At 47.3% G+C, this 27749-nt stretch overlaps 1 protein-coding gene across 1 annotated transcript; it reads left to right on the plus strand.

The window, feature by feature from the left end:
- Positions 1 to 1200: 1200 nt before the first annotated feature.
- On the plus strand, positions 1201 to 27568 carry LOC116939843 (NADP-dependent malic enzyme-like). The gene is made up of 14 exons (XM_032948751.2): positions 1201 to 1396; positions 6700 to 6833; positions 10045 to 10194; positions 12051 to 12126; positions 13479 to 13640; positions 15410 to 15513; positions 16036 to 16145; positions 17385 to 17482; positions 20350 to 20463; positions 21166 to 21271; positions 22977 to 23119; positions 24532 to 24705; positions 25156 to 25254; positions 26701 to 27568. Exons 1-14 carry the CDS (start codon positions 1313 to 1315, stop codon positions 26854 to 26856), a joined length of 1710 nt encoding a protein of 569 aa, XP_032804642.1. The 5' UTR covers positions 1201 to 1312; the 3' UTR covers positions 26857 to 27568.
- The last annotated feature ends 181 nt before the right edge of the window (positions 27569 to 27749 follow it).

Genomic DNA, 27749 nt, shown 5'->3' on the forward strand with positions numbered 1-27749 from the left:
CTCAACTCGCCGTGTTTGGAGGAGGAGGAATGCTGCCTATGACCCCAAGAACACCATCCCCACCGTCACACATGGAGGTGGAAACATTATGCTTTGGGGGTGTTTTTCTAAGGGGACAGGACAACTTCACCGCATCAAAGGGACGATGGACTGGGCCATGTACCGTCAAATCTTGGGTGAGAACCTCCTTCCCTCAGCCAGGGCAATGAAAATGGGTCGTGGATGGGTATTCCATCATGACAATGACCCAAAACACACGGCCAAGGCAACAAAGGAGTGGCTCAAGAAGAAGCACATTAAGGTCCTGGAGTGGCCTAGCCAGTCTCCAGACCTTAATCCCATAGAAAATCTGTGGAGGGAGCTGAAGGTTCGAGTTGCCAAACGTCAGCCTCGAAAGCTTAATGACTTGGAGAAGATATGCAAAGAGGAGTGGGACAAAATCCCTCCTGAGATGTGTGCAAACCTGGTGGCCATCTACAAGAAACGTCTGACCTCTGTGATTGCCAACAAGGGTTTTGCCACCAAGTACTAAGTCATGTTTTGCAGAGGGGTCAAATACTTATTTCCCTCATTAAAATGCAAAACAATTTATAACATTTTTGACATGCGTTTTTCTGGATTTTTTTGTTGTTATTCTGTCTCTCACTGTTCAAATAAATCTACCATTAAAATTATAGACTGATCATTTCTTTGTCAGTGGGCAAACGTACAAAATCAGCAGGGGATCAAATACTTTTTTCCCTCACTGTACATCACAAAAGTGGACACATTTATCAATAACACAGTCGCCTTAAAGGGAAAGTAGAGGACAATAATAGGTGTCGTTTTGGTGAAAAAAAAGCTATATGAAGGACCATTGTCCGAAACGTCACAAAATATATACTTATTTTAATGCCACTGTTATTGGAACATGTGTTGACTTGTAGACGTATAGAGTCTGCCAATCTCCGTGTAGTTTATGACTTCAGCTTGACATCATACGAGATTGGTGCCAGAAAGATCTGGCACTACTTGAGCACATTGACACGAGGCGGAGGAAAGTGGAAACTAAATATGACGAAATGTGCAGCGGACACCTCCGGGGATATGTGCCCATGATGATGATGATCGCGAGTGAAAGTTGATGGACTGTGGCCGTAAATGACCGTTCCCTCCTCCCCCGAGTAGGAGGAGGTTAGGAGTGCGAGGCGCTGGTTGGGTGGGGGTCTGGCTGGTGGGTGGCGTGGTTTTATCTCCCTCCCCGCTGAGCGAGTCCCCCGGAGCCGGCACGATCATCTTCTCTGCGCGCTTCGCCACGGTCACTGTGGGCGCGATGGCGGCACGGCACGAGGATGGCGGCTGCGGCTTCACGGAGCTGCGAGGCTACAACGTGACGCGCAACCCGCACCTCAACAAGGCGAGCAGCAGCAGCTGCGGCAGCAGCAGCAACCCGCATCGCGCACACCACGCAGCACGCACCCCGCACACCACGGCACCCCGCACACCACGGCACCCCGCAAACCACGCAGCCCGAACCTCGCACTGTGAACACCGCTCCGCGTATCCCCACACCACGCACTCAGAAAACCACGAACCCCGCACCACACACTCAGCACCCTGCACCACACACTCAGCACCCTGCACCACTCACCCAGCACCCTGCACCACACACCCAGCACCCTGCACCACACACCCAGCACCCTGCACCACACACCCAGCACCCTGCACCACACACTCAGCACCCTGCACCACACACCCAGCACCCTGCACCACACACTCAGCACCCTGCACCACACACCCAGCACCCTGCACCACACACTCAGCACCCTGCACCACACACCCAGCACCCTGCACCACACACTCAGGACCCTGCACCACTCACTCAGCACCCTGCACCACACACTCAGCACCCTGCGTTAAACAAGTGTCTGGGTACGTGCGAGGAAACTGGATCGGGTTGCCACCTGTCCGGATTTTACCCACACCGAGTGGCACTTTGAGGAATTGGCATCCTATCTGTGTGTGTGAGTGAGTGACAGGAGTTTGTGGGTACTGTATACTCAGATTGTGGCACTATACCGCCGGTACTGTGTTGAATTTATTGCAGTATACAGTACTACACAGTAGTTTTGATAGACCTAGGGCTGACTTGAGACATTTGGAAAAGGTGGCAACCCTACCCACTCGCCCACTCATTCACCCATTCACTCATTCATTTCCCAAGTCACTCAGCAACTCACCCACGCACCTGTGTTGCCACCTGTCCGGATTTTACCCGGTACAGTCCGGGAATCGGCGTTCGTGCTCGGGGTGCCGGGGATTGATTCGTACCGATACCTGCTTTCCAGTGGTGTTGTCGTTTCCAGTCGTTTTGCTAATAGTCCGAGGCTGACGCTCTGTGCGAATAATCGGCGACACTGAAATCCCGTGGCAGCTCTCGACGCATCAGCCGCCGTCTCGTCTGCTCGCTCGTTTGAACATCCGAGCGAGGGGGTCCCATTGTCCGTAGAAATCCCCGCGGGGTCTCGTGCCGTCGGCACGGCCCTTTTGAATGCGGGCGACGTTAAAGCGACTCGGTGTTAGAGCCCTTTAATGCGTGCGGGCACGTGGTTAGCGCTACCAACCCGGCCACCCCAGTTCGATCCCCGCTCTCGGCCAACACCGGTGACGATTATTTGAACCGGTCCTGGGCACCCTCAGCCTCAATGAGTACCTGGTGCGGTGTGCAGTAAACATCGCCACTGGGGAGACAAAGGCGGCCGGGCGTGGTGTTGGCCCACCCACCCCCTCGTGTGCCTTGCCGGCCTTCATAGGTGCCCGCTAACAGCACTTGCCCCAACAGTGTGTTACAGGCTATGTGGGGGATCTTTGTCTTTGTTTGTGTCAATACTTGGGGAGCAGTTAGCGCGCTGCGCTACGAACCCAGCGATTCCCGCTCTCACGGCCAACACCAGCGACGATTATTTAAACGGGTGCTGGGCCTCCCCTAGGTCTACGCAGCCTCAAATGAGTAATGTGTAAAATCATCGCCACTAGGGAGACAAAGGCGGCCGGGCGTGGTGTTGTTGGCCACCCACCCCCTCTTGTGCCGTTGCGGTCTGCATAGGTGCTCGCGAACAGCACTTGCCCCAACAGTATGTTAAGGTTATATGGAGGGAATCTTTGTCAATACTTGTCGCAGTGGTGTATCTGCCAGTCATCTCAGTCAACCCATACCACCTGCTGGGTCTGTCCCGTTGTTGTGTCAATATTCGTCACTATGTGTTGGTTATGTACGTGTGTACGTGTGTAGCGGTTATCGCCTTGGGCTACAAACCTGGTCAACCCCAGTTCGATTCTCGCTCATGGCCACCAGCACCAGTGACGATTATCTGAACCGGTCCTGGGCCTCCCCTAGGTCGACTCAGACTCAAATGAGTTCCTGGTGCCGTGCTCGCTAACAGCACCATGCCCCAAAATATATTCAGGCTATACAGGGCATCTTTGTTTTTGTGTAAACTGAGAATCGCTTCAGCTGCTGCTGCTGCTGCATGTGTGGCCAATTTCTGAATGAGGGTTCGCGGTGGCGCAGTGGTTAGCGCACTGCGCTACGAAACAGGTAACATACCTGTCAACCCCTTAGTGCCTACCTTATTACATACCTTATTGGTCACCCCGTGCCCTTATGAATCTCAACGTTCATCTTACACAGTCCCATCACAAGGGAGACACAAACAAATAGACATATAATGTTTGCCAGTATTTAAACGGCTGTACGCCGTATGGACCTTAAAACTCGATTTCCCCTGTACAAGCATGGCCAACAGCAGTGACGAATATGCGAATTGACAATTAAGCATTAAATGAGTAAGGCGACGGGGAGACAAAGGCGGCCGCGGGTGGTCCAGGCCACATCTCCTCGTGCGCGTAGCCAACCAATTAGCATGAACATAGTTTACATTGAACACCAATACTGTATAATTGCACATTGTGCACTCACCATTCCGTTTATGTGCACGATTGTCATGTTAATTGATTTATGTGTACGAATCGTACACTGGATATTCGTGTTACGTCATCTGAAAGTCCGTTCACTCTGTGTTTAGGAGACGTGTTTTGCTCCGAGTTATTAACGAGAGAAGTCTCCAGACCTCATGTTGATCTCGGCGGTGGTGGTGGTGTGCTGGTGATTATTTTTAAGTTCAGTCTGTACAGTGACGGTGTCACCCAGACCTCCCCTCACCCCACGATCGCCCCACTCTGCGCCCACCCCGTACCCCACATTCCTTGCCCACCCCCGCAGCGCGCTAACCTCCACCCCTCATCCCACCCAGCCCCCTTCTCATCCCACCCAGCACCCACCCTCTCATCCCACACAGCACCCCTCTCATCCCACCCAGAACCCTCTCTCATCCCACCCAGCACCCCCTCTCATCCCACCCAGCACCCCCTCTCATCCCACCCAGCACCCACCCAGCCCCCCCCCTCTCATCCCACCCAGCACCCCCTCTCATCCCACCCTGCACCCACCCTCTCATCCCACCCAGCTCCCACCCTCACATCCCACCCAGAACCCCCTTTCATCCCACCCTGCACCCCCTCTCATCCCAATCAGCTCCCAGTAAATATGCAAGCGTGAGCTGCATATGTATCATGACGTTTCCAACTACATACCAACGTTGGCCCAACGCATCATTGATGAGCTCATCCCAAAGAGCAGTGCAACCAGATCCTCCGGGCCAGGCTCACTCAGCCACACCGGCTTAATTTGTATCCTAAACTAGAACACCTGGACACTTAATGCTTCAAATAAATAAGCAGACGATCTCCTTCCAGCGACGTTATTGATTAAATTGTATTACGTATTATATCGTTTTGTATTGAACTTAAACTCGTGTCTAACAGAGAGGGTCCATGGTGGTTAGTTGGCCGTCTCATCACTCTGTTTGAGCCGGCGAATGATTAAGGCGTCATCATTCTATGATTGAGGTTTTTTCATTTATGTGGAAAAATACCATCAGCGGGTTCCACTAAGATGGGCCAATTCTTCGTCTGCTGTGTGGTTTGTTGTTGAATAGTAGACTTATTGTAGGGGAGCATCAGGTTGTCAGAGGCTTAGGTCACGGGTTCTTTAGCCAGTCCAGGTCCTCCAAGTGAGGTTGTGGATGGCTTCTCTACCTCCCCCGAATGAGCAGAGGGTGCATGAACTGACGAGGCGGTCCATTGATTGTAACGCTTGCCACATACATCGAGTGGGCTGTTTTTAATCTTCTGCTTGTGGAGGAGATAAGCGCAGCGACCTTGGTCCTTTTACCAGTCCTTCTAATCCAGGAGGTAGCCCTTGTTCCTACTGCGAAGGGCAGCGTTGACCTATGAAGGCAACACTCTTACCCAGGGGCGCAAATTTGGAGGGGTAAACGCAGCGTGATGCAATGCATAGGGGCCCAGTTGGCCACATGGCGAATTAAAATCAACAGATAAAGAAACATTTTTAGAAAAATTATAATAAGAAAATATTACAATTCACCATGAATCGCAAAAAAATGTGTTACAAATGAAAATAATTTCTATCCCAAAAATACACAAAGCGTAAAATCTAGTAGCGCTACTGCCTGTGTTTGTTACCGGACACCGGTAGCTTTTTTGCTAACTGACATGCGCATGAAAGCAAGATGCACGGTCACTTAATTGTGAGTAGCATTGTTACCTACAAATATTTTTCTGTTAATACTGTTCCTGGCGAAGACTGTCTTCCTCTAAACCCAATACACGGTGCACCTAAAATAACATTTATGGTTATAGCCTAACATTATTATATGCTGGGTGAAAAACATCCGTAGCTATTTCAATAAAAAGTAAGTCGGGAGAAAGGAGGTGGGCCCACAGTCGTATCTTCCATAGCAGCTGCGCCCCTGACATTACCCAGATGCAGAGCTGCTTGAGGATTGAAGGAACCAATGACCAAACACACGCAACTGTGACTGCGAGAGTGCATTCTGTACAAACCGGCGGCGTGCACGATCAAATTATTAATATCTTGACTTATTCGATCGACTGTGTGTGATATGTACTGTGTACATGCATTCTATGCAAGTCACAAATTTAACATGTGCGTATACTTGTCATTAGGTGTTTGTTATGTACGTGTGTGTACGTGGGGAGCCGTGGTGCAGTGGTTAGCGCACTACGCTACGAACCCGGCAACCTGAGTTCAAATCCTGCTCACGGCAAACACCAGTGGCGATTATCTGAACCAGTCCTGGGCCTCCCCCGGGTTGACTCAGTCTCAAATTAGTACCTGGTACGGTGTGTAAACATCGCCGCTTGGGAGACAAAGGCAGTCGTGCGTGGTGGTGGCCACCCACCCCCTCATGTGGCACACCGGCCTTCACTATACGGGGGGTCTTTGTCTTTGTTTGCATGTTTGTATGCACGTCAACACGTGTTTGATATATATTGTCAATCATACCCCGGCACTCTTGCAAATGAGATGTCCCATCTCAAGGGATTTCCCAGGTGAAATATGTTGTATTAATAAATAAACATGAACTGGACATTCTTCCTGAGAGACACGTGAGGTGCATTGCTCTACGAGATTTCTGGAGGGATTCCGCATCTCGTGGCGTGATGGATTGGGATGAATTGAGGATTTAAATAAAAAAACAAGAATAAAAATGAACAATAATAACGACCACAGCATTCGCCTCATCGTGTGATGCCCTCTCGACGTTGCCTCAACAGGAAATGGCCTTTGGGCTGGAAGAGCGGCAGCACCTGGGGATTCACGGACTGCTGCCGCCCTGCTTCCTGTCGCAAGACGTGCAGGTGCTGCACGTCATCAAGAACTTCGAGCGGCAAACCAACGACCTCGACCGGTGCGTCCGTGCGTGGAGTTCCATCGCCAGTGCATGAAGCTACGCCAATCAAATGATCGATCGATCGCTATTTTACGTGCCAATGTCGCCCTCAATGTGGTTGGACGTTGGTGCACATTACAGCGGAATGGGAGCGGTACAGGGAGCATGGAGCAACACTCGGTGATGTGAGTTGTTTCTGTTGACTGGCGGTATTTTTGAGATCCCCGAGGTAGGTTTAGGTGGAACAGTCTCCCACGTTTATGCTGAGCTTCAACTTGTGATCACATAGGATATCAGAAAACTAAACTAAACAAAACAATGTTTTTACCAGGTAAGGCCCACTGAGTTGTACAGCTCTTTTTCAGAAGCGACCTGACCACAAATGATCGCCCAATGATGTTTCTTATCACGTGGAAATTTATAGCAGCCAAATACTCTAAATTAATGTTTCTGAATGTGGAACGCAAACCGGAGGACCTGGAGAAATACACGCGACCATGAGAAGAACAAGCAAACTCCAAATATACAGGTTGGGATCGAACCCGTGACCTCCTGTACACCAGGCGAGGTAGTTAACATCTTGCCACCGCAGCATCCCAAATGTGAACCTAGCATGCATCAGACTCTTCATGTCGTGGAATCTGAGGGATGGCAAACAGCACAGTCACATTTGAAGAGGATCTCTCTCTGATGAATGTTCTGCCACAGATGTCTCTGTTAGTTCCATCTGACTCCGGCTCTGTAAAACGTGGAGCCCTACATTTTAACAAGAAACCTTCCAGTGAGAATTTCTTCAGATGCACTCTGTGCCTTCAATACCGTATGCTTACACGGCAGGGTGACGTAGAGTGGTAACGGTAAGGAGGCCCCGAGTACATTTGTTGGTGCAGCAATAAACTGCACCAGAGGTAGGTGTCCCTACACTGGGTCCTTCACGGGGACCTCGGGCTCTCTCTGCTGCTAGCCCAGCTATCTCTGTCTCTCTCTGCTGCTAGCCCAGCTATCTCTGTCTCTCTCTGCTGCTAGCCCAACTATCTCTGTCTCTCTCTCTGCTGCTAGCCCAGCTATCTCTGTCTCTCTCTCTGCTGCTAGCCCAGCTATCTCTGTCTCTCTCTGCTGCTAGCCCAACTGTCTCTGCTCTCTCTCTCCTGCTAGCCCAGCTATCTCTGTCTCTCTCTGCTGCTAGCCCAGCTATCTCTGTCTCTCTCTGCTGCTAGCCCAGCTATCTCTGTCTGTCTCTGCTGCTAGCCCAGCTATCTCTGCTCTCTCTGCTGCTAGCCCAGCTATCTCTGCTCTCTCTGCTGCTAGCCCAGCTATCTCTGTCTCTCTCTGCTGCTAGCCCAGCTATCTCTGTCTGTCTCTAGCTGCTGCTAGCCCAACTATCTGTCTCTCTCTGCTGCTAGCCCAGCTATCTCTGCTCTCTCTCCTGCTAGCCCAGCTATCTCTGTCTCTCTCTGCTGCTAGCCCAGCTATCTCTGCTCTCTATCTGCTGCTAGCCCAGCTATCTCTGGCTCTATCTGCTGCTAGCCCAGCTATCTCTGTCTCTCTCTGCTGCTAGCCCAGCTATCTCTGCTCTCTCTGCTCCTAGCCCAACTATCTCTGCTCTCTCTGCTGCTAGCCTAGCTATCTCTGTCTCTCTCTACTGCTAGCCCAGCTATCTCTGCTCCTAGCCCAACTATCTCTGCTCTCTCTGCTGCTAGCCCAGCTATCTCTGTCTCTATCTGCTGCTAGCCCAGCTATCTCTGCTCTCTCTGCTGCTAGCCCAACTATCTCTGTTCTCTCTGCTGCTAGCCCAGCTATCTCTGCTCTCTCTCTCCTGCTAGCCCAGCTATCTCTGTCTCTCTCTGCTGCTAGCCCAGCTATCTCTGTCTCTCTCTGCTGCTAGCCCAGCTATCTCTGTCTGTCTCTGCTGCTAGCCCAGCTATCTCTGCTCTCTCTGCTGCTAGCCCAGCTATCTCTGTCTCTCTCTGCTGCTAGCCCAGCTATCTCTGCTCTCTCTGCTGCTAGCCCAGCTATCTCTGTCTCTCTCTGCTGCTAGCCCAGCTATCTCTGTCTGTCTCTAGCTGCTGCTAGCCCAACTATCTGTCTCTCTCTGCTGCTAGCCCAGCTATCTCTGCTCTCTCTCCTGCTAGCCCAGCTATCTCTGTCTCTCTCTGCTGCTAGCCCAGCTATCTCTGCTCTCTATCTGCTGCTAGCCCAGCTATCTCTGGCTCTATCTGCTGCTAGCCCAGCTATCTCTGTCTCTCTCTGCTGCTAGCCCAGCTATCTCTGCTCTCTCTGCTCCTAGCCCAACTATCTCTGCTCTCTCTGCTGCTAGCCCAGCTATCTCTGTCTCTCTCTACTGCTAGCCCAGCTATCTCTGCTCCTAGCCCAACTATCTCTGCTCTCTCTGCTGCTAGCCCAGCTATCTCTGTCTCTATCTGCTGCTAGCCCAGCTATCTCTGCTCTCTCTGCTGCTAGCCCAACTATCTCTGTTCTCTCTGCTGCTAGCCCAGCTATCTCTGTCTCTCTCTCTGCTGCTAGCCCAGCTATCTCTGGCTTTCTCTGCTGCTAGCCCAGCTATCTCTGGCTCTATCTGCTGCTAGCCCAACTATCTCTGTCTCTATCTGCTGCTAGCCCAGCTATCTCTGTCTCTCTCACTCGAGTCGGGACAGGGGCTTAACCAACACCGCCCGACCAAGGAGAGCAGCGCTCCACATAACCCAGCTGGCTCTTGCAGACTTCTCTCAGCCTTACCCCTGGCTATCTCTTCAAACGCTCTCCATCCCGGGCTCCCACAACGACCCCGCTTTCGTCACCCGAACCTCCTTAAGTACCCCGAGGTGACATGACGTCATCAAGCCTCACCGCGCTCATGACGTCACGTCTCCATACTACTACTCTACACGTTTACCGATTTGGGTTATGTTCTCTGCCCAGTTCTTCGTGGGTTTCCTCCGCGCTCCTCTCCGGTTTCCTCCCTTGGAAAAAAAAAAAAACCATATCACCGCGATGCAACCGGTATTGACCAAAACATCCCAATGCTGAAAAAAATACCTGCAAATAACTCAAGTTGGGACCACACACTTCAGCATCAACATCGTCCCCTTCTGCGGAAAACCCGGCAGGACCCTCCTGCAAAAAAACGACTCTCGAGACTGGATGAAGCTTGCCTGGAATAAGCTAAGCGGAATGATGGCACACTTGCATAAAACATAATAGGTACGTGTGTGTGTATGTATGTGCATAGGTATATCCTGCTGATGGGGTTGCAGGACCGTAACGAACGCCTCTTCTACAAGGTGCTCATGTCCAACGTGGAGCGCTTCATGCCGATCGTCTACACCCCGACCGTGGGCTTGGCCTGCCAGCAGTACGGCCTGGCGTTCCGCAGACCTCGGTAACGCTGACGCACATCGCAGACAGAGATCCCCCCACCGCGTATAGCCTTTGCCAGACTGTTGGGGCAAGCACGACGGGAGAGGGTTTGCCAGTGCTCTTAATTCGCTACTGCTGGTGCTGACAGCGGTTTGTCACGACAGGGTTTTTTTTGTTTGTATTAAAATATATTCACCTGGGAATCCCTTAAGATGGGACATGTCGTTTGCAAGGGTGCCCATGGTGTCGATTAACACACACAGAGCAAGCACGTAATCATGCACACACAGAGACAACACAGACAAAGATCCCGCTATAGCCTTAACACACTATTTGATGCAAGTGCTGAAGCGAGTATTACGTATAAAGGCCGGTACAGCACACGAGGGGATGGGTCGCTAGCATCCCGCCTGGCCGCCTTTGTCTCCCCAGTGGTGATGTTTACACACCGCACCAGGTACTCATTTGAGGCCGAGTCGACGAAGAGGAGGCCCGGGAACGGTTCAGATAATCGTCAGTGGTGTTGCCCGTGAGTGGGAATCGAACCCGGGTCGCTCGGTTTGTTGCACGGCATGTTAACTTCTGTGCTACCGCTCCCCACACTTATACAAAGACAAAGATCCCCCATATAGCCTTAACAGACTTTAGGGGCAAGTGCTGTTAGCGAGCACCTATGAAGGCCGGAACGGTACACGAGGGGGTGGGTGGCCAGCACCACGCCCGACCGCCTTTGTCTCCCTAGTGGCGATGTTTACACACCGCACCAGGTACTCATTTGAGGCTGAGTCGACCTAGGGGAGGCCCGGGACCGCTTTAGATAATCATCAATGGTGTTGGCACGCACACACATGCATACCAAATGCGTAATGATACGTATACAAACATATTTATAACTTGTGCAGTTTCTATTTATCCAGCGGATATCACACACAATAAAAAAACACACATATATAATTAATTAAATTGGTGCACCAGCGTCTCTTCATGTAGAATGCATTCGAGCCGTCACAGTTGAAGATGTGCTGTGATATTTTATGAGAGATTTGATTAAGATGAGACTGGTGGCGTGTTCCATGTTGACACAGCTCCGTCTTATTTTATATTTGTAGAGCACCTTCACTCAGAATCAATTATAATATTTATTTATACTTGACGAATCCGATGGGCTGCAAAGCTCTTTTTCACAGATATCCATTCGGGGCAGGTAAGAACGTGACATCCACAAAAAGTACAAAACCACGATAGTAGTGCAACGTACAAGAAAGGTAAACAAACCACCCAAACACATACAGATACAACACGAAACCATCCCCATCCTATTAGCCAAAGCCCACTGAGGTATATTTCACCTGATGAAGGCCGCTTGTGTTGTGGCCGAAACGTCGTGAGAATATTATTGTGTTATTTTATTTTATCAATTTATTATTTTATTCTCATTCTACGTGACTTTACCGAAAGAACCAAAGAAGAGGTATATTTGTTGTTCAGAAGCGACCTGGCCACAAATGATAGCTCAACAAAGCGGACATGTATTAGAGTAGCATAATAATGTCAATGCATGTTTAGACTATTTAGATAATTTTGCTGCTATAGAGCGCTTAACGTAGCTAAAAACAAAGTGACAGAATAGAATGATTTCCATGGCAGGGGCATGCGAGGTTTGCGGATTGAGTGACCGCGATAGAGGGTACTCTGTGTTCACGAAAGGGTCGGGGAGGGATGAGGAGGAGTGGAGGGGGGCGAGGAGAGGAGAGGGAAGAGGAAAGGAATGGGCAATGGTTAAGAGAGGAGTGGGCGGAGGTTACTGTGTCTGGGCGAAAGGTCGCCTGTCTGGGGTTTTTATGTTTTTACTGTGGTGTTTGCCCACCTGTCTTACAGGGGGCTGTTCATCACCATCCACGACAAGGGACACATCGCAACGGTCCTCAAATCATGGCCGGAGAGTGACATCAGGGTGCGTGCTCTCAATCGAACACCCACGAGACAGGAATCACGCGTCGTTTATGTTACGCCCAAGGGTGGGAGACGATAGCCTCCTACTCGCGGCCCACCTGTTAGGTGTTCTAGCTTAAAGACAAATAATAGCGTCATTAAATCTTATCCAGATATGATCGCTAAAGCTGAATGTAAAAAAAGGCCCTTCTCTAAGGAGCCGGAAGCCATACGGGGCGAGGTCTTCGAGTGACACCAACTCAACATTGAAGGACTCTCAAGGCCTAAATATGACTTTTTCTGGCCAGTAACCGAGGGAAAACAACGTGGACGTCATCGCCCTACAGGAGACGCACGCTGCGGAGAGCACGCAGATGGCGAGTTACAGGACAGCCCCTCATTGCTGCAGCATACCGCCATAAACACGGCCTCCTTGCCACCTTTACCAGGGATGATGATGTTATGTGGAAATGGTTTAAATATAAAACATTGGGGAACCCAACTTCCAGACGATTATACCAATCAAGTGTGAGTCACGCTTCAGGAAAATGTTGGCTCCCATTGCTTGGTATTGGACATTCTTTCATGAAATTTTGGGGGCAAAATGTTAATTCGTAAAGGTGATACATTTGCAGGAATGTCCGCACAAAGATACACATTATTTTATGTTTGTTCACACGGTGTATCGTTTGCGAGATACACAGGGTAACGGATGGACACTTGCACATTGTACAGATAGCTAGTGGCTCGATTCAAGTACAATTCTCTGTCCAGCTTTTACGGAAGTCATTTCCTCCAAGACAGCCGTTAATGACGAAGCTGAATTTGGCGAATTGGCATTTTTAATAACAAGATTTGCAGCTCTGCCGCCATGTCAGGAACACATATAAACTTGCAAAACGTTGCTGCTTGTGAGGAGTCGGTACGTGTACAAAGTGACCTGAACAATTACCCCAACACTATGCGTTTAAGGCCTTTTAGGCTGTTCATTCTGCTCACTGTACTCGCCAAGTCTTACTGTTGTTTCAGTTTCAATATTACGTAATTTATTTATTCGAATGTTGTTATTTTCTGCTTTTTGTAAATGATATCACTCGTGCAAGTTGCTTCTACAAACGCCACAGAATTTGTAATGGTGCCCAGTTTTCACACGGAGGCCCCAGGAAACCGCATGCTAACGGGAAGGCAGCCAACACTGGCGCCACAAACAATTTACCCAAGCTCTGCAATCCTCTATTGAGACCTTTGACCAAACTCCATTCATGGGTGTTTATATTACATTCTCACAGTGGTAAACATTACGGACGACACACTGCGTGTGTCCCCCCCCCCATCCCTGCTTCTCTCTCTCTCTTTGTGGCTCCCTGCTGGCAGGCGGTGGTCATGACGGACGGGGAACGAATCCTGGGGCTGGGCGACCTCGGCAGTTACGGGATGGGGATCCCGGTGGGGAAGCTGGCATTGTACACGGTGTGCGGAGGGGTGCAGCCACAGCAGTGCCTACCCGTGATGCTGGACGTGGGCACGGACAACCAGGTGTGTACACAGAGACAAAGATTCCCCCCCCCCCCCCCCACCGTATAGTCTGAACAGACTATACACGAAGACAAAGATCCACGTATAACCTAAACAGACTATACACAAAGACAAACATTCCCTGTATAGCCTGAACAGGCTATACACAAATGCAAATATGCACATGAAGAGCCTGTAACAGACTGTTAGGAAAAGTGCTGTTAGCGAGCACCTATGAAGGCCGGTACGGCACATGAGGTCAGTGGGTGGCCAACACCATGCCCGGCCGCCTTTGTCTCCCTAAGCGGCAATGTTTACACACCGCACCAGGTACTTATTTTAGGCTGAGTCTCCCCAGACCCAGTTTAAATAATCGTCACTGGTGTTGGCCGTGAGCAGGAACAGAACTCGGGTTCGCCGGGTTCGTAGTGAAGCGTGCTAACTGCTACACTACTACTCCCCTAGGCTATACACACGCACGTGGACAACGCATGCAGAGCCAGTCTATACGAGCACAGACCCAAAGGCCCAACACGTCAAGCGGACAGCAACAATCGGCACTCTCAAGGTCACAAGAGATAAGAGTTCACACCTTCCTTGAATTGGGCAAGGCTTTGAGGAGAGAGACAATGGGAGGGCATTCCACAGTGGAGTATTGGGAGGGAAGAAGCAATAATAAGAGAAGTGTTGTGACCCCGCAGTGTGTGATGGTGGTTGAACACAGTGTGGGTGAGACGAATGGTCAGTATCTGGTAGACCGAGTCCGCAACGTGGGTGGAGGATATAGGAATAGGTTTTACCCTTTTAACTGGCACAAAAACTGACACCTTTATTCAAGGCATCATGTTTGCAATAACCACAACACAAGCAGTCAAAATGCAAACAAAAAAACCAACTCTGATAATAATATGTACTGTCCTTGAATTTGATTGGTCCACACCCGAGACAGCTTTTCTTAGAGCCTAGTCTCCATTGGTGGTGGACCAGAAGACACCAAAAGACACCAAAAGGACAGTGCATATTATTATCAGAGTTAGCTTTTTTGTTTGCATTTTGACTGCTTGTGTTGTGGTTATTGCAAACATGATGCCTTGAATAAAGGTGTCAGTTTTTGTGCCAGTTAAAAGGGTAAAACCTATTCCTATATCTTGTTTCTGGCAAAGGAGGTCTCATAATGTGGGTGGAGGAATCAATGAGTGAAGTTAATGGGAACAGTAACCACGGCTATCGTGATAGAAGAGTATGAAGGAAGTGACTGACTGCCAGTGGGAGTGCAGAAGGCAGTGCACAACAGCCGCACAACTTTCTGGGAGTGCATAGTTTGAGGAGTTTTTATTCGTTAAACGTCTGGCAGTTCATCAACGTTAGTTCAAGTTTGACTGTGGATGAGACACTGAATGTCAAAACCGATCTAGATTGTTCTTGTGTTGAACCAATGCTGCTGAAATTGTACACTCCCAGAAGGCCGTGTGGCTAATGGGATGTGCATAAAATACTCTTAATTTTTACGTGGAAGGACAGATATGGAAAGGAGGCATATTGTCTCCATAGATATTTTGCGACAATAGCTAATGTGCAACTGAACTTCTATTATAGAGTCTCTTTATACGTTTCGGGGTAAATATCACTGCATGGTCACTTGTTCACTCAGGTAAATGAGACATTGTCTCAGTGGGTCTGAAATTAAATTAATCAATTGACCCATAATTGCTATTCTGCATTTGATAAAAAAAATTTGTCTTCAGCGACTGATTCTTGTGTTTTTTTTCCCATGCGCCTCACTCTTGCAGTCACTGCTGGAAGACCCGTTTTACATCGGACTGAAGCAAAAGCGAGTGCGCGGAGCGGCCTACGATGAGTTCATCGACGAGTTCATGCAGGCCATCGTGAACAAGCGAGTAGCACCACGCTTTGCCGTCGCGCGTCCGCGAGTCGCGCGTCGTACACACCCAGGAGACACCGGGATAGGATTTTACATTCATGTGTTATTGGTTATAGCTCAAATTTAGATTTTAATCGTTTCATTAGCGTCGTGAGATGAGATGACATTTTCACTTTTAGTACTCTCAAAGCACTTCACCTCCTACCAGAGGGCAGCCTTGTCACATCACTCCTGGAGTGCCTTCAATAATTAATTCAACACCTTGTGCATACACTCACTAGAGCACCTCTTTGGTTCCCTGCAATTTGTTTCCAACTTGGCAGCAACAATTTGTTACCCAAGCTTTAGTTTTACAGAAAACTAAGCGGTGATTTAGTTTGTGCTTATGTTTGTCCCTAAAGCCAGCAAACCCTCATCACTAGAGCCTGCCTTATATCGTCTTCTCATGGAGCTCATTCACATCCACGTGCACCAAGCCTGGAACAGATCATGTGTAATGTGTAAATGGATGCCAATTATTGTTGATTTGGGCAGATATGGCAAGAACTGCCTGATCCAGTTTGAGGACTTTGCCAACACCAACGCCTTCCGTCTTCTCAGAAAGTACCGAGACCATTACTGCACCTTCAATGATGACATTCAGGGTGGGTGCTTCTTGAGGTTGTTTTGCGGGTTTTGTCCTGAGCATTTTGGAGTACACAGGCACCGTTAGCGTCATTGTGGAGAATATAAGGAAGACAACAAATTTGACCATGACACTTGCCTCCTTCGTGTATCAGTCCCCTCTGCTTACTCAGATACGATCCCTGTACCAGCCCTCATCACTTTACTCATTCCCCTCTCCTATCACTACTACCACTACCATGGTTACTGTTCAACTGAACGTCACGCGTTGATTCCTCCACCCATGTTGTGAACTCGGTCTACCAGACACTGACTGTTTTGTCTCATTCATACGGTGCTCACTCACCACGCTGCAGGTCACATCAACACACAGCCCACTCACCACTCTACAGGTCACATCAACACATCCACCCACTCACCATACTGCAGGTCACAACAACACACCCCCCACTCACCACACTACAGGTCACAACAACACACCCACCCACTCACCACACTGTAGGTCACGACAACACACCCACCCACTCACCACACTGCAGGTCACAACAACACACCCACCCACTTACTGTACTGCAGGTCACAACAACACATCCACCCACTCACCACACTGCAGGTCACAACAACACACTCACCCACTCACCACACTGCAGGTCACAACAACACATCCACCCACTCACCACACTGCAGGTCACAACAACACACTCACCCACTCACCACACTGCAGGTCACAGCACCCACCCACTCACCACACTGCAAGTTACATTAACACACCCACTCACTCACCACACTACAGGTCACAACAACACACTCACCCACTCACCACACTGCAGGTCACAACAACACACCCATCCACTCACCACACTGCAAGTTACATTAACACACTCACTCACCACACTGCAGGTGACATCAACACACTCACTCACCCACTCAATCACTGCTCACTCACCACACCGCAGGTCACCTGACTTCTCTTTCTGCTTCTTCCCACACACCGCTCCACATTGGAATTCTCTCCCATCGTTTCTTTTCCAGAGATATTTTAATAACCTCGGCAAATTCAAGACACGTGTATAACTCTTATATCTTACAACTCTATGGTGCTGTTTGTTGCTGGCCGCTAGACGTTTTGGGCCATTGGGCCTGTCATAAAAAAATGTGTTTCGAATTAATCAATTGTTCGTGTTGTTCGAGTTCATTGCCGATTAATTTAGCTTGCATCACCTAACCACCACGTGTTGTTGGGTCGCTTAATATTCAAGGTACGGCAGCGGTGGCATTAGCGGGCATTCTGGCGGCTTTGCGAGTCACAAAGAACCGTCTCTCGGACCACAAGTTCCTGTTCCAGGGAGCAGGCGAGGTGAGAGCAGCAATGGGGCTTGTTGGATCTGTTTGTACGTTCGATATTTGACCATGTTGAATACCTCGTGATTTGGTGACTTCGTGTTGTCGAGAATCGAGGATACATTAAATACGTTAATTAATATGTTGGCGATAATTGAGGATATGGTGAATACGTTTATGAAATATAGTCAATAATCAAACATAAAAAATATAAAACCATAGCAACAAATACTGTACAGCATCATATTCCCGTCTTGGAAACGTCTCATAGGTGCCACTGACGATCAACGGCTGTTATCAAACTCATTAAAGTCTAATTTTGTAAAAAAAAAAAATTCAGTAGGAGCCCGGTACAGAGCACAAACCACGACATAGGAAGTAGTGGGGTGGGGGTACAGAAATTGCCCGATGTTCAAACACTGTGCTCCTGAATTTAGAGAGAAGGGGGGAGATCGGGCTCGCTGCTGCAGGGTTCATGTAAAAAGAATGTATACGGGAAGTGGAAGGTGAGGAAATAGGAACTTAAGAAACAAAGTGGAGGGATTGGGGCGGTGAGGGCCACTGAGGAATGAATAACTTACACGTGCTTGATGAACGTATCAACCTGCCATCGTCCCTGAGAGCGGTGGTTGACTCCCGTCCAAACTCCGGGGGAAGTAAGGTACTCCTTGTGCCGAGCTAAAGTCCATTTTTAAAAACCCTCCTTACCAAGGAACCCGAGGACAGAAAAACTTTAGCAATCCTATAAATTGCGTAAGTTAAGGCTTGTGATAACTATAATTCCGCAGGGAAGTTTCGACGATAAAGCGTCATTAAATTCGGAGAGAACATAAGGGTGATCAGGACCGCTCGTACCTCTCTTGTCACAATGTAAAAGGTCAACGGGTTATTAATAAAAATAACATTCTTTTACAAATTAATAACAATAACATCTATGATATTGAAAACATGAATTACAATTATATAAAACATGTAAAACATAATCATCTTGCCTTAGACCAGATGGAGCACGTGGAGAGATGACATCATGGAAGCCTTATTTTTTGGTCTTTCGGTAAAGTCACGTAGATAGGTTCAGAGAAAATAAGAAAAAATAATGTTATTTTTGTTTTTTTCGGTAAAGTCACGTAGAAATAAGAAAAAATAAAACTACATAATATACAACGTTTCGATTGCAACACAAGGAATCATCATCAGGTAGAGGGAATTAACACAGATATACCAGGGGATACAGAGAGACGGAGCATCAGACTAAATCAAACAGGGTTTAGCAAAATTTGGAAACTATATAAAGCAACACAGACGGTCGGTTAAAACACAATTAACGCATGGTCTGGTTGAATACGCTATTTAAAAGATTGTTAAATTGTAAGTTAAGTGTGAAATTTAAGATAGTGATAGAATACATACCGTAGAGAGACCTATGGGGGGAGACACGCACACAGTTAAAAGGTAAAGCAGCTCTGTACCGAGGCCTTAAATAGCTAGAGATGGAGGGACTGGGACTCAGAGACAATGGGACACAAATTAGCATGATACAAGTTGTCAGGCACACAGAGAGGGGGTTCAGCGCACACTTAGAAACACCCAGGCACACAACTATAGGTAAAGACAACACAGCGACATAAACCCAATTCAAGACACAAAGGCAGATACACCAGCAGAGAACACAAAGACACAGATTTCATACCTCCCCGAAGAGGTGGTTCAAACTAGATTTGATGCTTTCGTGACTGCAGGAATTAATCTTTGTTTTTTTTCGGTAAAGTCACGTAGAGGTATGAAATCTGTGTCTTTGTGTTCTCTGCTGGTGTATCTGCCTTTGTGTCTTGAATTGGGTTTATGTCGCTGTGTTGTCTCTACCTATAGCTGTGTGCCTGGGTGTCTCTAAGCGTGTGCTGCGGCGCCCTCTCTGTGTGCCGGACAACTTATATCATGCTAATTTGTGTCCCATTGTCTTTGAGTCCCAGTCCCTCCATCTCTGGCTATTTAAGGCCTCGGTACAGAGCTGCTTTACCTCTTAACTGTGTGCGTGTCTCCCCCCATAGGTCTCTCTACGGGATGTATTCTATCACTATCTTAAATTTCACACTCAACTTACATTTTAACAATCTTTGAAATAGCGTATTCAACCAGACCATGCGTTAATTGTGTTTTAACCGACCGTTTGTGTTGCTTTACATAGTTTCCAAATTTTGCTAAACCCTGTTTGATTTAGTGTGATGCTCCATCTCTCTGTATCCCCTGGTATATGTGTTAATTCCCTCTACTTAAGGTCTGTATATATATCTGCGGTTATGTGTTTCCTCTACCTGATGATGATTGATTGTGTTGCAATCGAAACGTCGTATATTATGTAATTTAATTTTTTCTTATTTCTACGTGACTTTACCGAAAAAAACAAAGATTAATTCCTGCAGTCACGAAAGCACCAAATCTAGTTTCAAATCTCGTTTATAATGTTATTTTCTTTGAAGCTATCTACGTGACTTTACCGAAAGACCTAAGAATATGAATTCCTGCAGTCATGAAAGCTTTAAGTCAAGATCATGGAAGCCATGTTGCATGGGGCGGAGGGGGGGGTCTTCCTGGCAGCTGATTGGCTGATGCAGTGGGAGTGATGACGTAATCCCGAGCGACGGCGGGCACGCCCACAACCTTGCTATCTCACTAACACACCTCACGTATCCTTGAGTTGTAATCAGGTTTTTTTCTAACGGCAATTTGGTTCTTACTACTGTCATTCACTGAATGCCAGTGTTTCCGAGTTTTTCTTTCTGCACTCGGGCCCCTGCACCTTTGTTACCGCTGCACTGATCGCTGTGTGTGTGTGCATGCAGTGTACGTGCCATGTTTTACACTGCAATTTGACGTCGTTTTCAGGCGGCGATGGGCATTGCGGGGCTGCTGGTGATGGGCATGGAGGTGGAGGGGACACCGAGGCAGAAGGCGCTTTCGCGCATCTGGATGCTTGATTCCAAGGGACTTATCATTAAGGTGAGGGACGGGGTTCTGAATTGCCGTGTCAAGATAACTATTTTTAAGGCAACGAGCACCTGGGTGGAACCATTCCAGATATATATATTTCGGCTTAGAATAGTATCTTAGCCAGGCTCGATATAGGCTTGCCACCTTTTTCCACAGACCAAAGATATATTTATCAGTCTGTGTCTATTAAAAAAAACACTCTTTGTGCCATCTACTGCAATAAAGATCAACATATTACCCCCAGACCTCTGTACAAATCTATTCCTGCCACGCGAACACAAATGCCAATTCCCGAACTGTACCTGTTCAAACCTGGAGAGGAGGTGGCATCCTTAGTTAAAAGTCACACACATATGTGATTTTACTGCTTGTTTGGTGATGAAACATATTTTTTCTTCATGCCTGAGCTTGACGTTGATTGCCAGTGTCACGTAAATATAGCATTGAAAACGTGGATTCGATTGGTTGTGTTTCACCTCTGTATGGTAAGTGTTGCTTGTGTCTGCCATGTATGTGAATGTTCTGTATCCCTATTTACGTATCTCCTTTCAGGTGTACGTATGCATGTTCAACTTTTTTCCCACCGTACGCAGACAACCGCGCTAATTGGAGGTGTGGGATTAGAATCGCATTTTTGCCCAGAGAAATGCTGTGTTAGTGCGTTAGTGTGTGTGTGTGACTTTTCGTTTCTGTGTTGGGTGTGCATGGCAGAGCCGGGATAATCTGACCTTAGAGAAGAAAGAGTTTGCTCAAGACCACCCCGCAGTGACCACGCTCTCTGAGGCCGTGCACACGCTTCGACCAACCGTGCTCATCGGTGCGTCGAGAAACAACGTTCAAGTGGAACAAAACTGACGAGTCCTATATTTTATGCTAAAAAGTGTGATTATCCAGACATGTCCATGTTGGTAGTGTAGCGAGTTCGATTCCCGCTCATGGCCAACACCAGTGACGATTATCTGAACCTGTTCTGGGCCTCTCCTAGGTAGACTCAGCCTCAAATGAGTACCTAGTGCGGTGTGTAAGTAACGGCACTGGGGGAGACAAAGGCGCTCGGCCGTGGTGTTGGCCACCCACCCCTTGTGTGCCATGCTGGCCTTCATAGGTGCTCACTAACAGCATTTGTCCCAACAGTCTGTTAAGGCTATACCGGGGATCTTTGTCTTGTCTGTGTATATATGAGGGGGATGCAGGTGTGCTCCCCTACTGTAGCTCTGGGAGGGGTTTAGCATCGATAAAGCAGTTCCATATTTCCGCGGAGTCATTCGCCCACGTTCGTATCCATGTGTTTACACGTGTGTCAGACAGATCAGGGGCTGATTTGTTGGCCCTGTCCATTTATGGGCATTGCACCATATTAGCTTCTTGTGCTCAGGTATATGTGCACCATTCTATTTTTTGCTCAGAGAAATGGTGCTCGAAGTAATCCACAATTTAAGACAAATGGATTTTTGCTCAACGTTTCTCGTGAAAATCACTGAATCAGAATGATAATGTATATTTATGAGCTTTCATTTGTGGCCAGGTCGCTTCTGAAAAATATCTAAAAGCTCAGTGGGCTTTACCTGGTAAAATAAACATGGGATCGTTTGAGATTATTTATTTTTAGTGATATGCTTACCTTTCCTATACTTCACACTTCCATCGTTTTTCGTATTGTTTATTGTTCTAACTGTCTCACCCGCCCCGATCGGACATCTGCAAAAAAGAGCTTCACAGCTCATCAGATTTCTCCAAGATAAATACAGATTCCAATTCATGAATCGAGCTTCTTGTTCGTACGTACAGTAGAACCCCTATTAACGACCACCCCTGTTAATGACTAATTGCTTAATGACAGGCCTGCATAGAGCCCAATGTGTAATGTATAGTAGTGTAGTGTATAGTGTAGTGTATAGTAGTGTATTGTGTAATGAATAGTAGTGTAGAGTATAGTAGTGTATAGTAGTGTATAGTAGCGTAGAGTAGAACCCCTACAAACGACCACCCCTGTGAACGACTAATCGCTTAATGACGGGCCTCCATAGAGCCTAATGTGTAGTGTATAGTGGTGTAGTGTATAATTGAGTGTATAGTGTAGTTTATAGTGGAGTGTACAGTAGTGTAGTGTATTGTGTAATGTATAGTATTGTATAGTAACGACAGGCCTCCATAGAGCCTAATGTGTTCACTTACTGACCATTCCCCTGTTAACGACGGGCTGTTGTCGGTACAGTCAATATTAATTAATACATCGATTATCCATGTTTCTTTTAATATTGTGTGTTTATAATGTTGTTGATATCTTTATGTATTAATATGCATTGTTACAATGTTATAAAGTAGTTTTGTGGGTGAAAAAGGGTAACTGTTGATGGGACCGAATTAAGCCTTAAACGTGTATTTCTCTTACTCGATTAACCAAATCACCTAACCACAGGTTTCATGGAACCAATTACCATCGTTAAGAGGGGGTTCTACTGTAGTTTGTGTTCGCCGAGAAGTCCCCAGGGCCTCATGGTTTGCATCGTGATTCTGCACAGGTGTCGCGGCCATCGCAGGAGTGTTCACGGAAGCCATCTTGCGCGATATGGCCTCTTTCAATGAGCGGCCGATCGTGTACGCGCTCAGCAACCCAACCAGCAAGGCGGAGTGCACGGCTGAGCAGTGCTACAAAGCCACCCAGGTAAAGAAGAGTTCCTACCACAGCCCAGTGGAGTATGGTTGTTACCACAGCCCAGTGGAGTATGGTTGTTACCACAGCCCAGTGGAGTATGGTTTCTACCACAGCCCAGTGTAGTATGGTTGTTACCACAGCCCAGTGGAGTATGGTTTCTACCACAGCCCAGTGTAGTATGGTTGTTACCACAGCCCAGTGTATTATGGTTTCTACCACAGCCAGTGTATTGTGGTTGATACTACAACGCAGTGTACTATGATTGCGACCACAGCCCAGTGTATTATGGTTGAAACTCCACCCCAGTCTATTATGATTGCTACCATAGCCAGTGTGTTATGGTCGCTACCACAGCCCAGGGTACTATGATTGCTACCACAGACAGTGTGTTATGGTTGATACTACAACCCAATGTACTATGATTGCTACCACAGACAGTGTGTTATGGTTGATACTACAACCCAGTGTATTATGGTTGATACTACAGCCCAGTGTATTACCGTTGCAATCAGAGCCCAGTGTGTTATGGTTGATACTACAATCCAGTGTATTATGGTTACAATTACAACCCAGTCTATTATGGTTGATACTACAGCCCAGTGTACTATGGTTGATACTACAGCCCAGTGTATTATGGTTGACACTACAGCCCAGTGTATTATGGTTGATACCACAGCCCAGTGTATTATGGTTGATACTACAGCCCAGTGTACTATGGTTGATACTACAGCCCAGTGTATTATGGTTGATACTACAGCCCAGTGTATTATGGTTACAATCACAACCCAGTGTATTATAGTTGATACTACAGCCCAGTGCACTATGGTTGATACTACATCCCAGTATATTATGGTTGATACTACAACCCAGTGTATTATGGTTGATACTACAGCCCAGGGTATTATGATTGATACTACAGCCCAGGGTATTATGGTTGATACTACATCCCAGTGTATTGTGGTTACAATCACAACCCAGTGTATTATGGTTGATACTACAGCCCAGTGTATTATCGTTGACACTACAGCCCAGGGTATTATGGTTGCTACCACATCCCAGTGTATTATGGTTGATACTACAGCCCATTTTATTATGGTTGATGCTACAGCCCAGTGTATTATGGTTGATACTACAGCCCAGGGTATTATGGTTGCTACCACATCCCAGTGTATTATGGTTGATACTACAGACCGTGTATTATGGTTGCTACCACAGCCGCTGTATTATGGTTGACACTACAGCCATTGTATTATAGTTGATACCACATCCCAGTGTATTATGGTTGATACTACAGCCGGTGTATTATGGTTGATACTACAGCTGGTGTATTATGGTTGATACCACAATATGGTTGCTACCACAGCCCATGGCAGTCTGTTAAAGACCATGTGGGGGATCTTTGCCCTTGTATACGTACGCAGGGTCAAGCAATTTTCGCAAGTGGAAGTCCATTTGGCGAGGTGAAGCTGGCAGATGGACGTGTGTTCCACCCTGGCCAGGGTAACAATGCATACATCTTTCCCGGTGCCGCGCTGGGCACTATTGCCTGCGGTCTGCGCCACATCCCCGACCAGATCTTTCTGTGCAGTGCACAGGTGAGTAACGTCACATGGGCGCACATCACCCCATGCATCTCACTGGTTTCGCCAGGTAGAATACGGTCCAGCAAAGTATGGAATGATGTCATCTTCTCCTTCTGCATCGTGGGGGTTTTCTCTGGTTGCTCCGGTTTCCTCCCACGTGCATACACACTCATTAATCGGCGGTACATATCTTAATATAGAGAGGACTTTAGAACTTTTTTAATCATTTGCTCCAGCTCACTGCCTGGCTGCCTTACAGCTTTTCTGTGGTTGCTCAGCATTTTTAGATCCAGTGCACATGAATGAAGCGATGCACAAATTAAATATTAACCATTACTTTGATGGTCTGTGGTTTGGTTGCCGTAGTATATTTTGTTGTGTACTTGTCATCCAGGTGATTGATATATGATTACCTATGTTGAATACAAATGCTTGAATGTGTCTGGTAATTTGTCGTGGCAGGCACTGGCAGGGCAGGTGACAGACAAACATTTGGCTGAAGGGCGACTTTTCCCACCTCTTAACACCATTCGCGATGTCTCCTTCAACATAGCTCTCAAGGTGAGCATTCATACAGTCTGCTATAAAAGTCGCACTCATTACACACAAAGTGCTTGCTTAAATTAACCACAATACCTTGCTGATCTCGTCAAGGAGCATCACCATCATGCAAACTCCGGTCATCCTCAAACCGGATTTTTGCTAACCATCAAACAAAGACGGTCAATGTGTCACACGCTTTCAGATGCGCTTCTGCAGCCGTCTGGAACGCTCTTCCATCCGACATTAGGAAGCCACTGGAGCTATGCACTTTTACATCTAGATTGAGAACTAATTTTTTTAGAACTACTTTTTGTGTTGAGTTTGTTGTCCTTCCCCCGCACAATTGTTTAGCACGGTTGGCTACGTACAGTTCGAGAGATGTTCAACATACATTAATACATACAAATATCGTGTTTTACCTGGTGGCGTTGACTGTGATTGTCTTTAAAGAGATGCAATAAAATGTTTAACCTGTGTACACACCTTAGGCATGGCAATATGCAAACTTAAAAAGTGCTCAAACATATATGGAGCAATGTTCGCCTACTGTGATGGTCTTTATTCAGTTATGGAAATTCCATATTCCCATTGCAAAAGCCAGTCCATGTGTAGTTACATGGAATGGGTCACTATGGCGCGTGGCGCTGGTTGCTGGCAGAGAAGGGGATCTGTGGGTTGTAGCAGCCCTGTCTGCCAGCAGGTCATGTGATTGGCGGGAGACAGGGATGTGGGGCAAAGGCGATAGAGGGGGCACGCGAGGTAAAACCCGGGAACCTTCTAGTAGGTTCTAGAAGGGGGGGCGGGGCCGAAGGCGGAGCGAGGCCACGCTGGGTGGATAAAAGGAGGACCCAGAGCAAGGTTCGGAGCTGTTTTTTGGAGTGGAACCCGTCGTGCTGCTGGAGTCTTTGTCACCATATTCATGTCATCGGCATTGTTAGTTACACCATAGTATAGTTACTCCTTGTACCTGTGAAGGCAATAATAAATAGTGCCTCCTATTAGTGTCTCTGAGTGACTCGCTACACATGCATAGGACAACCATCGATTGCATTCCAAAAAATCGGCATTCGTTGTGTTGACCTCACAGGGATTATGGGCCAAGTTAACCATTGACTGGGATTTGAATGCGTGACCATCCAGATGTGAATCTAGTACTCTGCAACTCAGCTGGGTACATGTTTGTTATCCTCCGGAGGACAAATTGTTTTTAATATGAAAAAAGGCTCTGAGAGCTGTATTGCTAAGTTATCAATTCATGATAAGATATAATTGGTTGGTATATCTATCTCACTTTGTCTTTTCACCACGATTCCATCTCGTTTCACTGAATGTTGCGACGGCTCCGTTATGCCTTCTCTGCGATTCCCCTTTTAATCCTACGTTTTATGCAACACCCTGTCACTCCTGACTCGTCATTGTCCCCACACTCCTCCCTTGTCACACCCAAACCCCACGCGTTTGCAGGTCGTGGAGGAGGCATACCGCATCGGCCTCGCCTCGGTACTTCCCGAGCCGGTGGATAAGCGCGCCCTCATTCAGTCGCATTTCTTTAGCCCCGAGTACATATCTTTCTTGCCAGATATATACACATGGCCCACACACGCTGCCAACACACAATGAGCACTCCGCCGGAACTTTTAACTGCCCACGAAGCACGTAATGATGCGTGGATCCATCCAATTAAAAAGCATTCTCTCTCTCGCAATACATACAGCACATTCAATTGTCAGAATCCCCCCCTCCAAAAATGTGATTGGCATATACGTCGCATCACGTGCAGCCAGCGGTTATTCAATTAAATCTTAAAACATGAATGGATTTTTTTCTATTGAATTGTGACCCTGAAAATTTGACAATTCGTTAAATCAGAAATGTGGGGGGAGGGGGGCATCTTTAGATGTCTCATGCCCCCCCCACCGCCACCCCGAGGCCCAGCCTTGTGCCTTGCTCGCTTAGCAGAGCTCTAATTTTGGTTCTCGAACGTCAATGGACCTTTCAGACACGAGAGTAAAGGATGATGCCTATGCAATGGTGGTGACGACAGCCACTGATTTACAGACACCCACCGTTTGAATTGATATCACCGACTGTAGTGATATTCTAGCATTTTGCAATGCTATATTGTGAATGTGTTCAATTTAGGAACTGTAAACAAAATGTTGAATTGTAAAAATATAAAAAATGGATCAGCTTGATTACTCAAATGCAATGTCTATTTGCACTAAATTATTGTGCAGCTAAGTAAATTATGCCGTTGTTAAGCAATTGCATTTTAACCTGTGTGGTAATGTAATGTGAAATGCAATGGGAAATAAAGAGAAAAATAACCCACGGTATTGAGTATGATCAGTTATAAAATGAGTGTCGTGAGAATTTTATTTTATATATATTTTTTATTGTTTCCCTTCTACGTGACTTTTCCGAAGAAACCAAGAATATGAATCCCTGCAGTCACGAAAGCTTTAAATCAAAATTTATACAGTATTCACATTTGTTTTTACGGAAATCTAAAT

Source organism: Petromyzon marinus, chromosome 7, assembly GCF_048934315.1.
Source record: "Petromyzon marinus isolate PM22_M1 ecotype Great Lakes invasive population chromosome 7, UKy_Petmar_22M1.pri1.0, whole genome shotgun sequence".
Classification (NCBI taxonomy): Eukaryota; Metazoa; Chordata; class Hyperoartia; order Petromyzontiformes; family Petromyzontidae; genus Petromyzon; species Petromyzon marinus.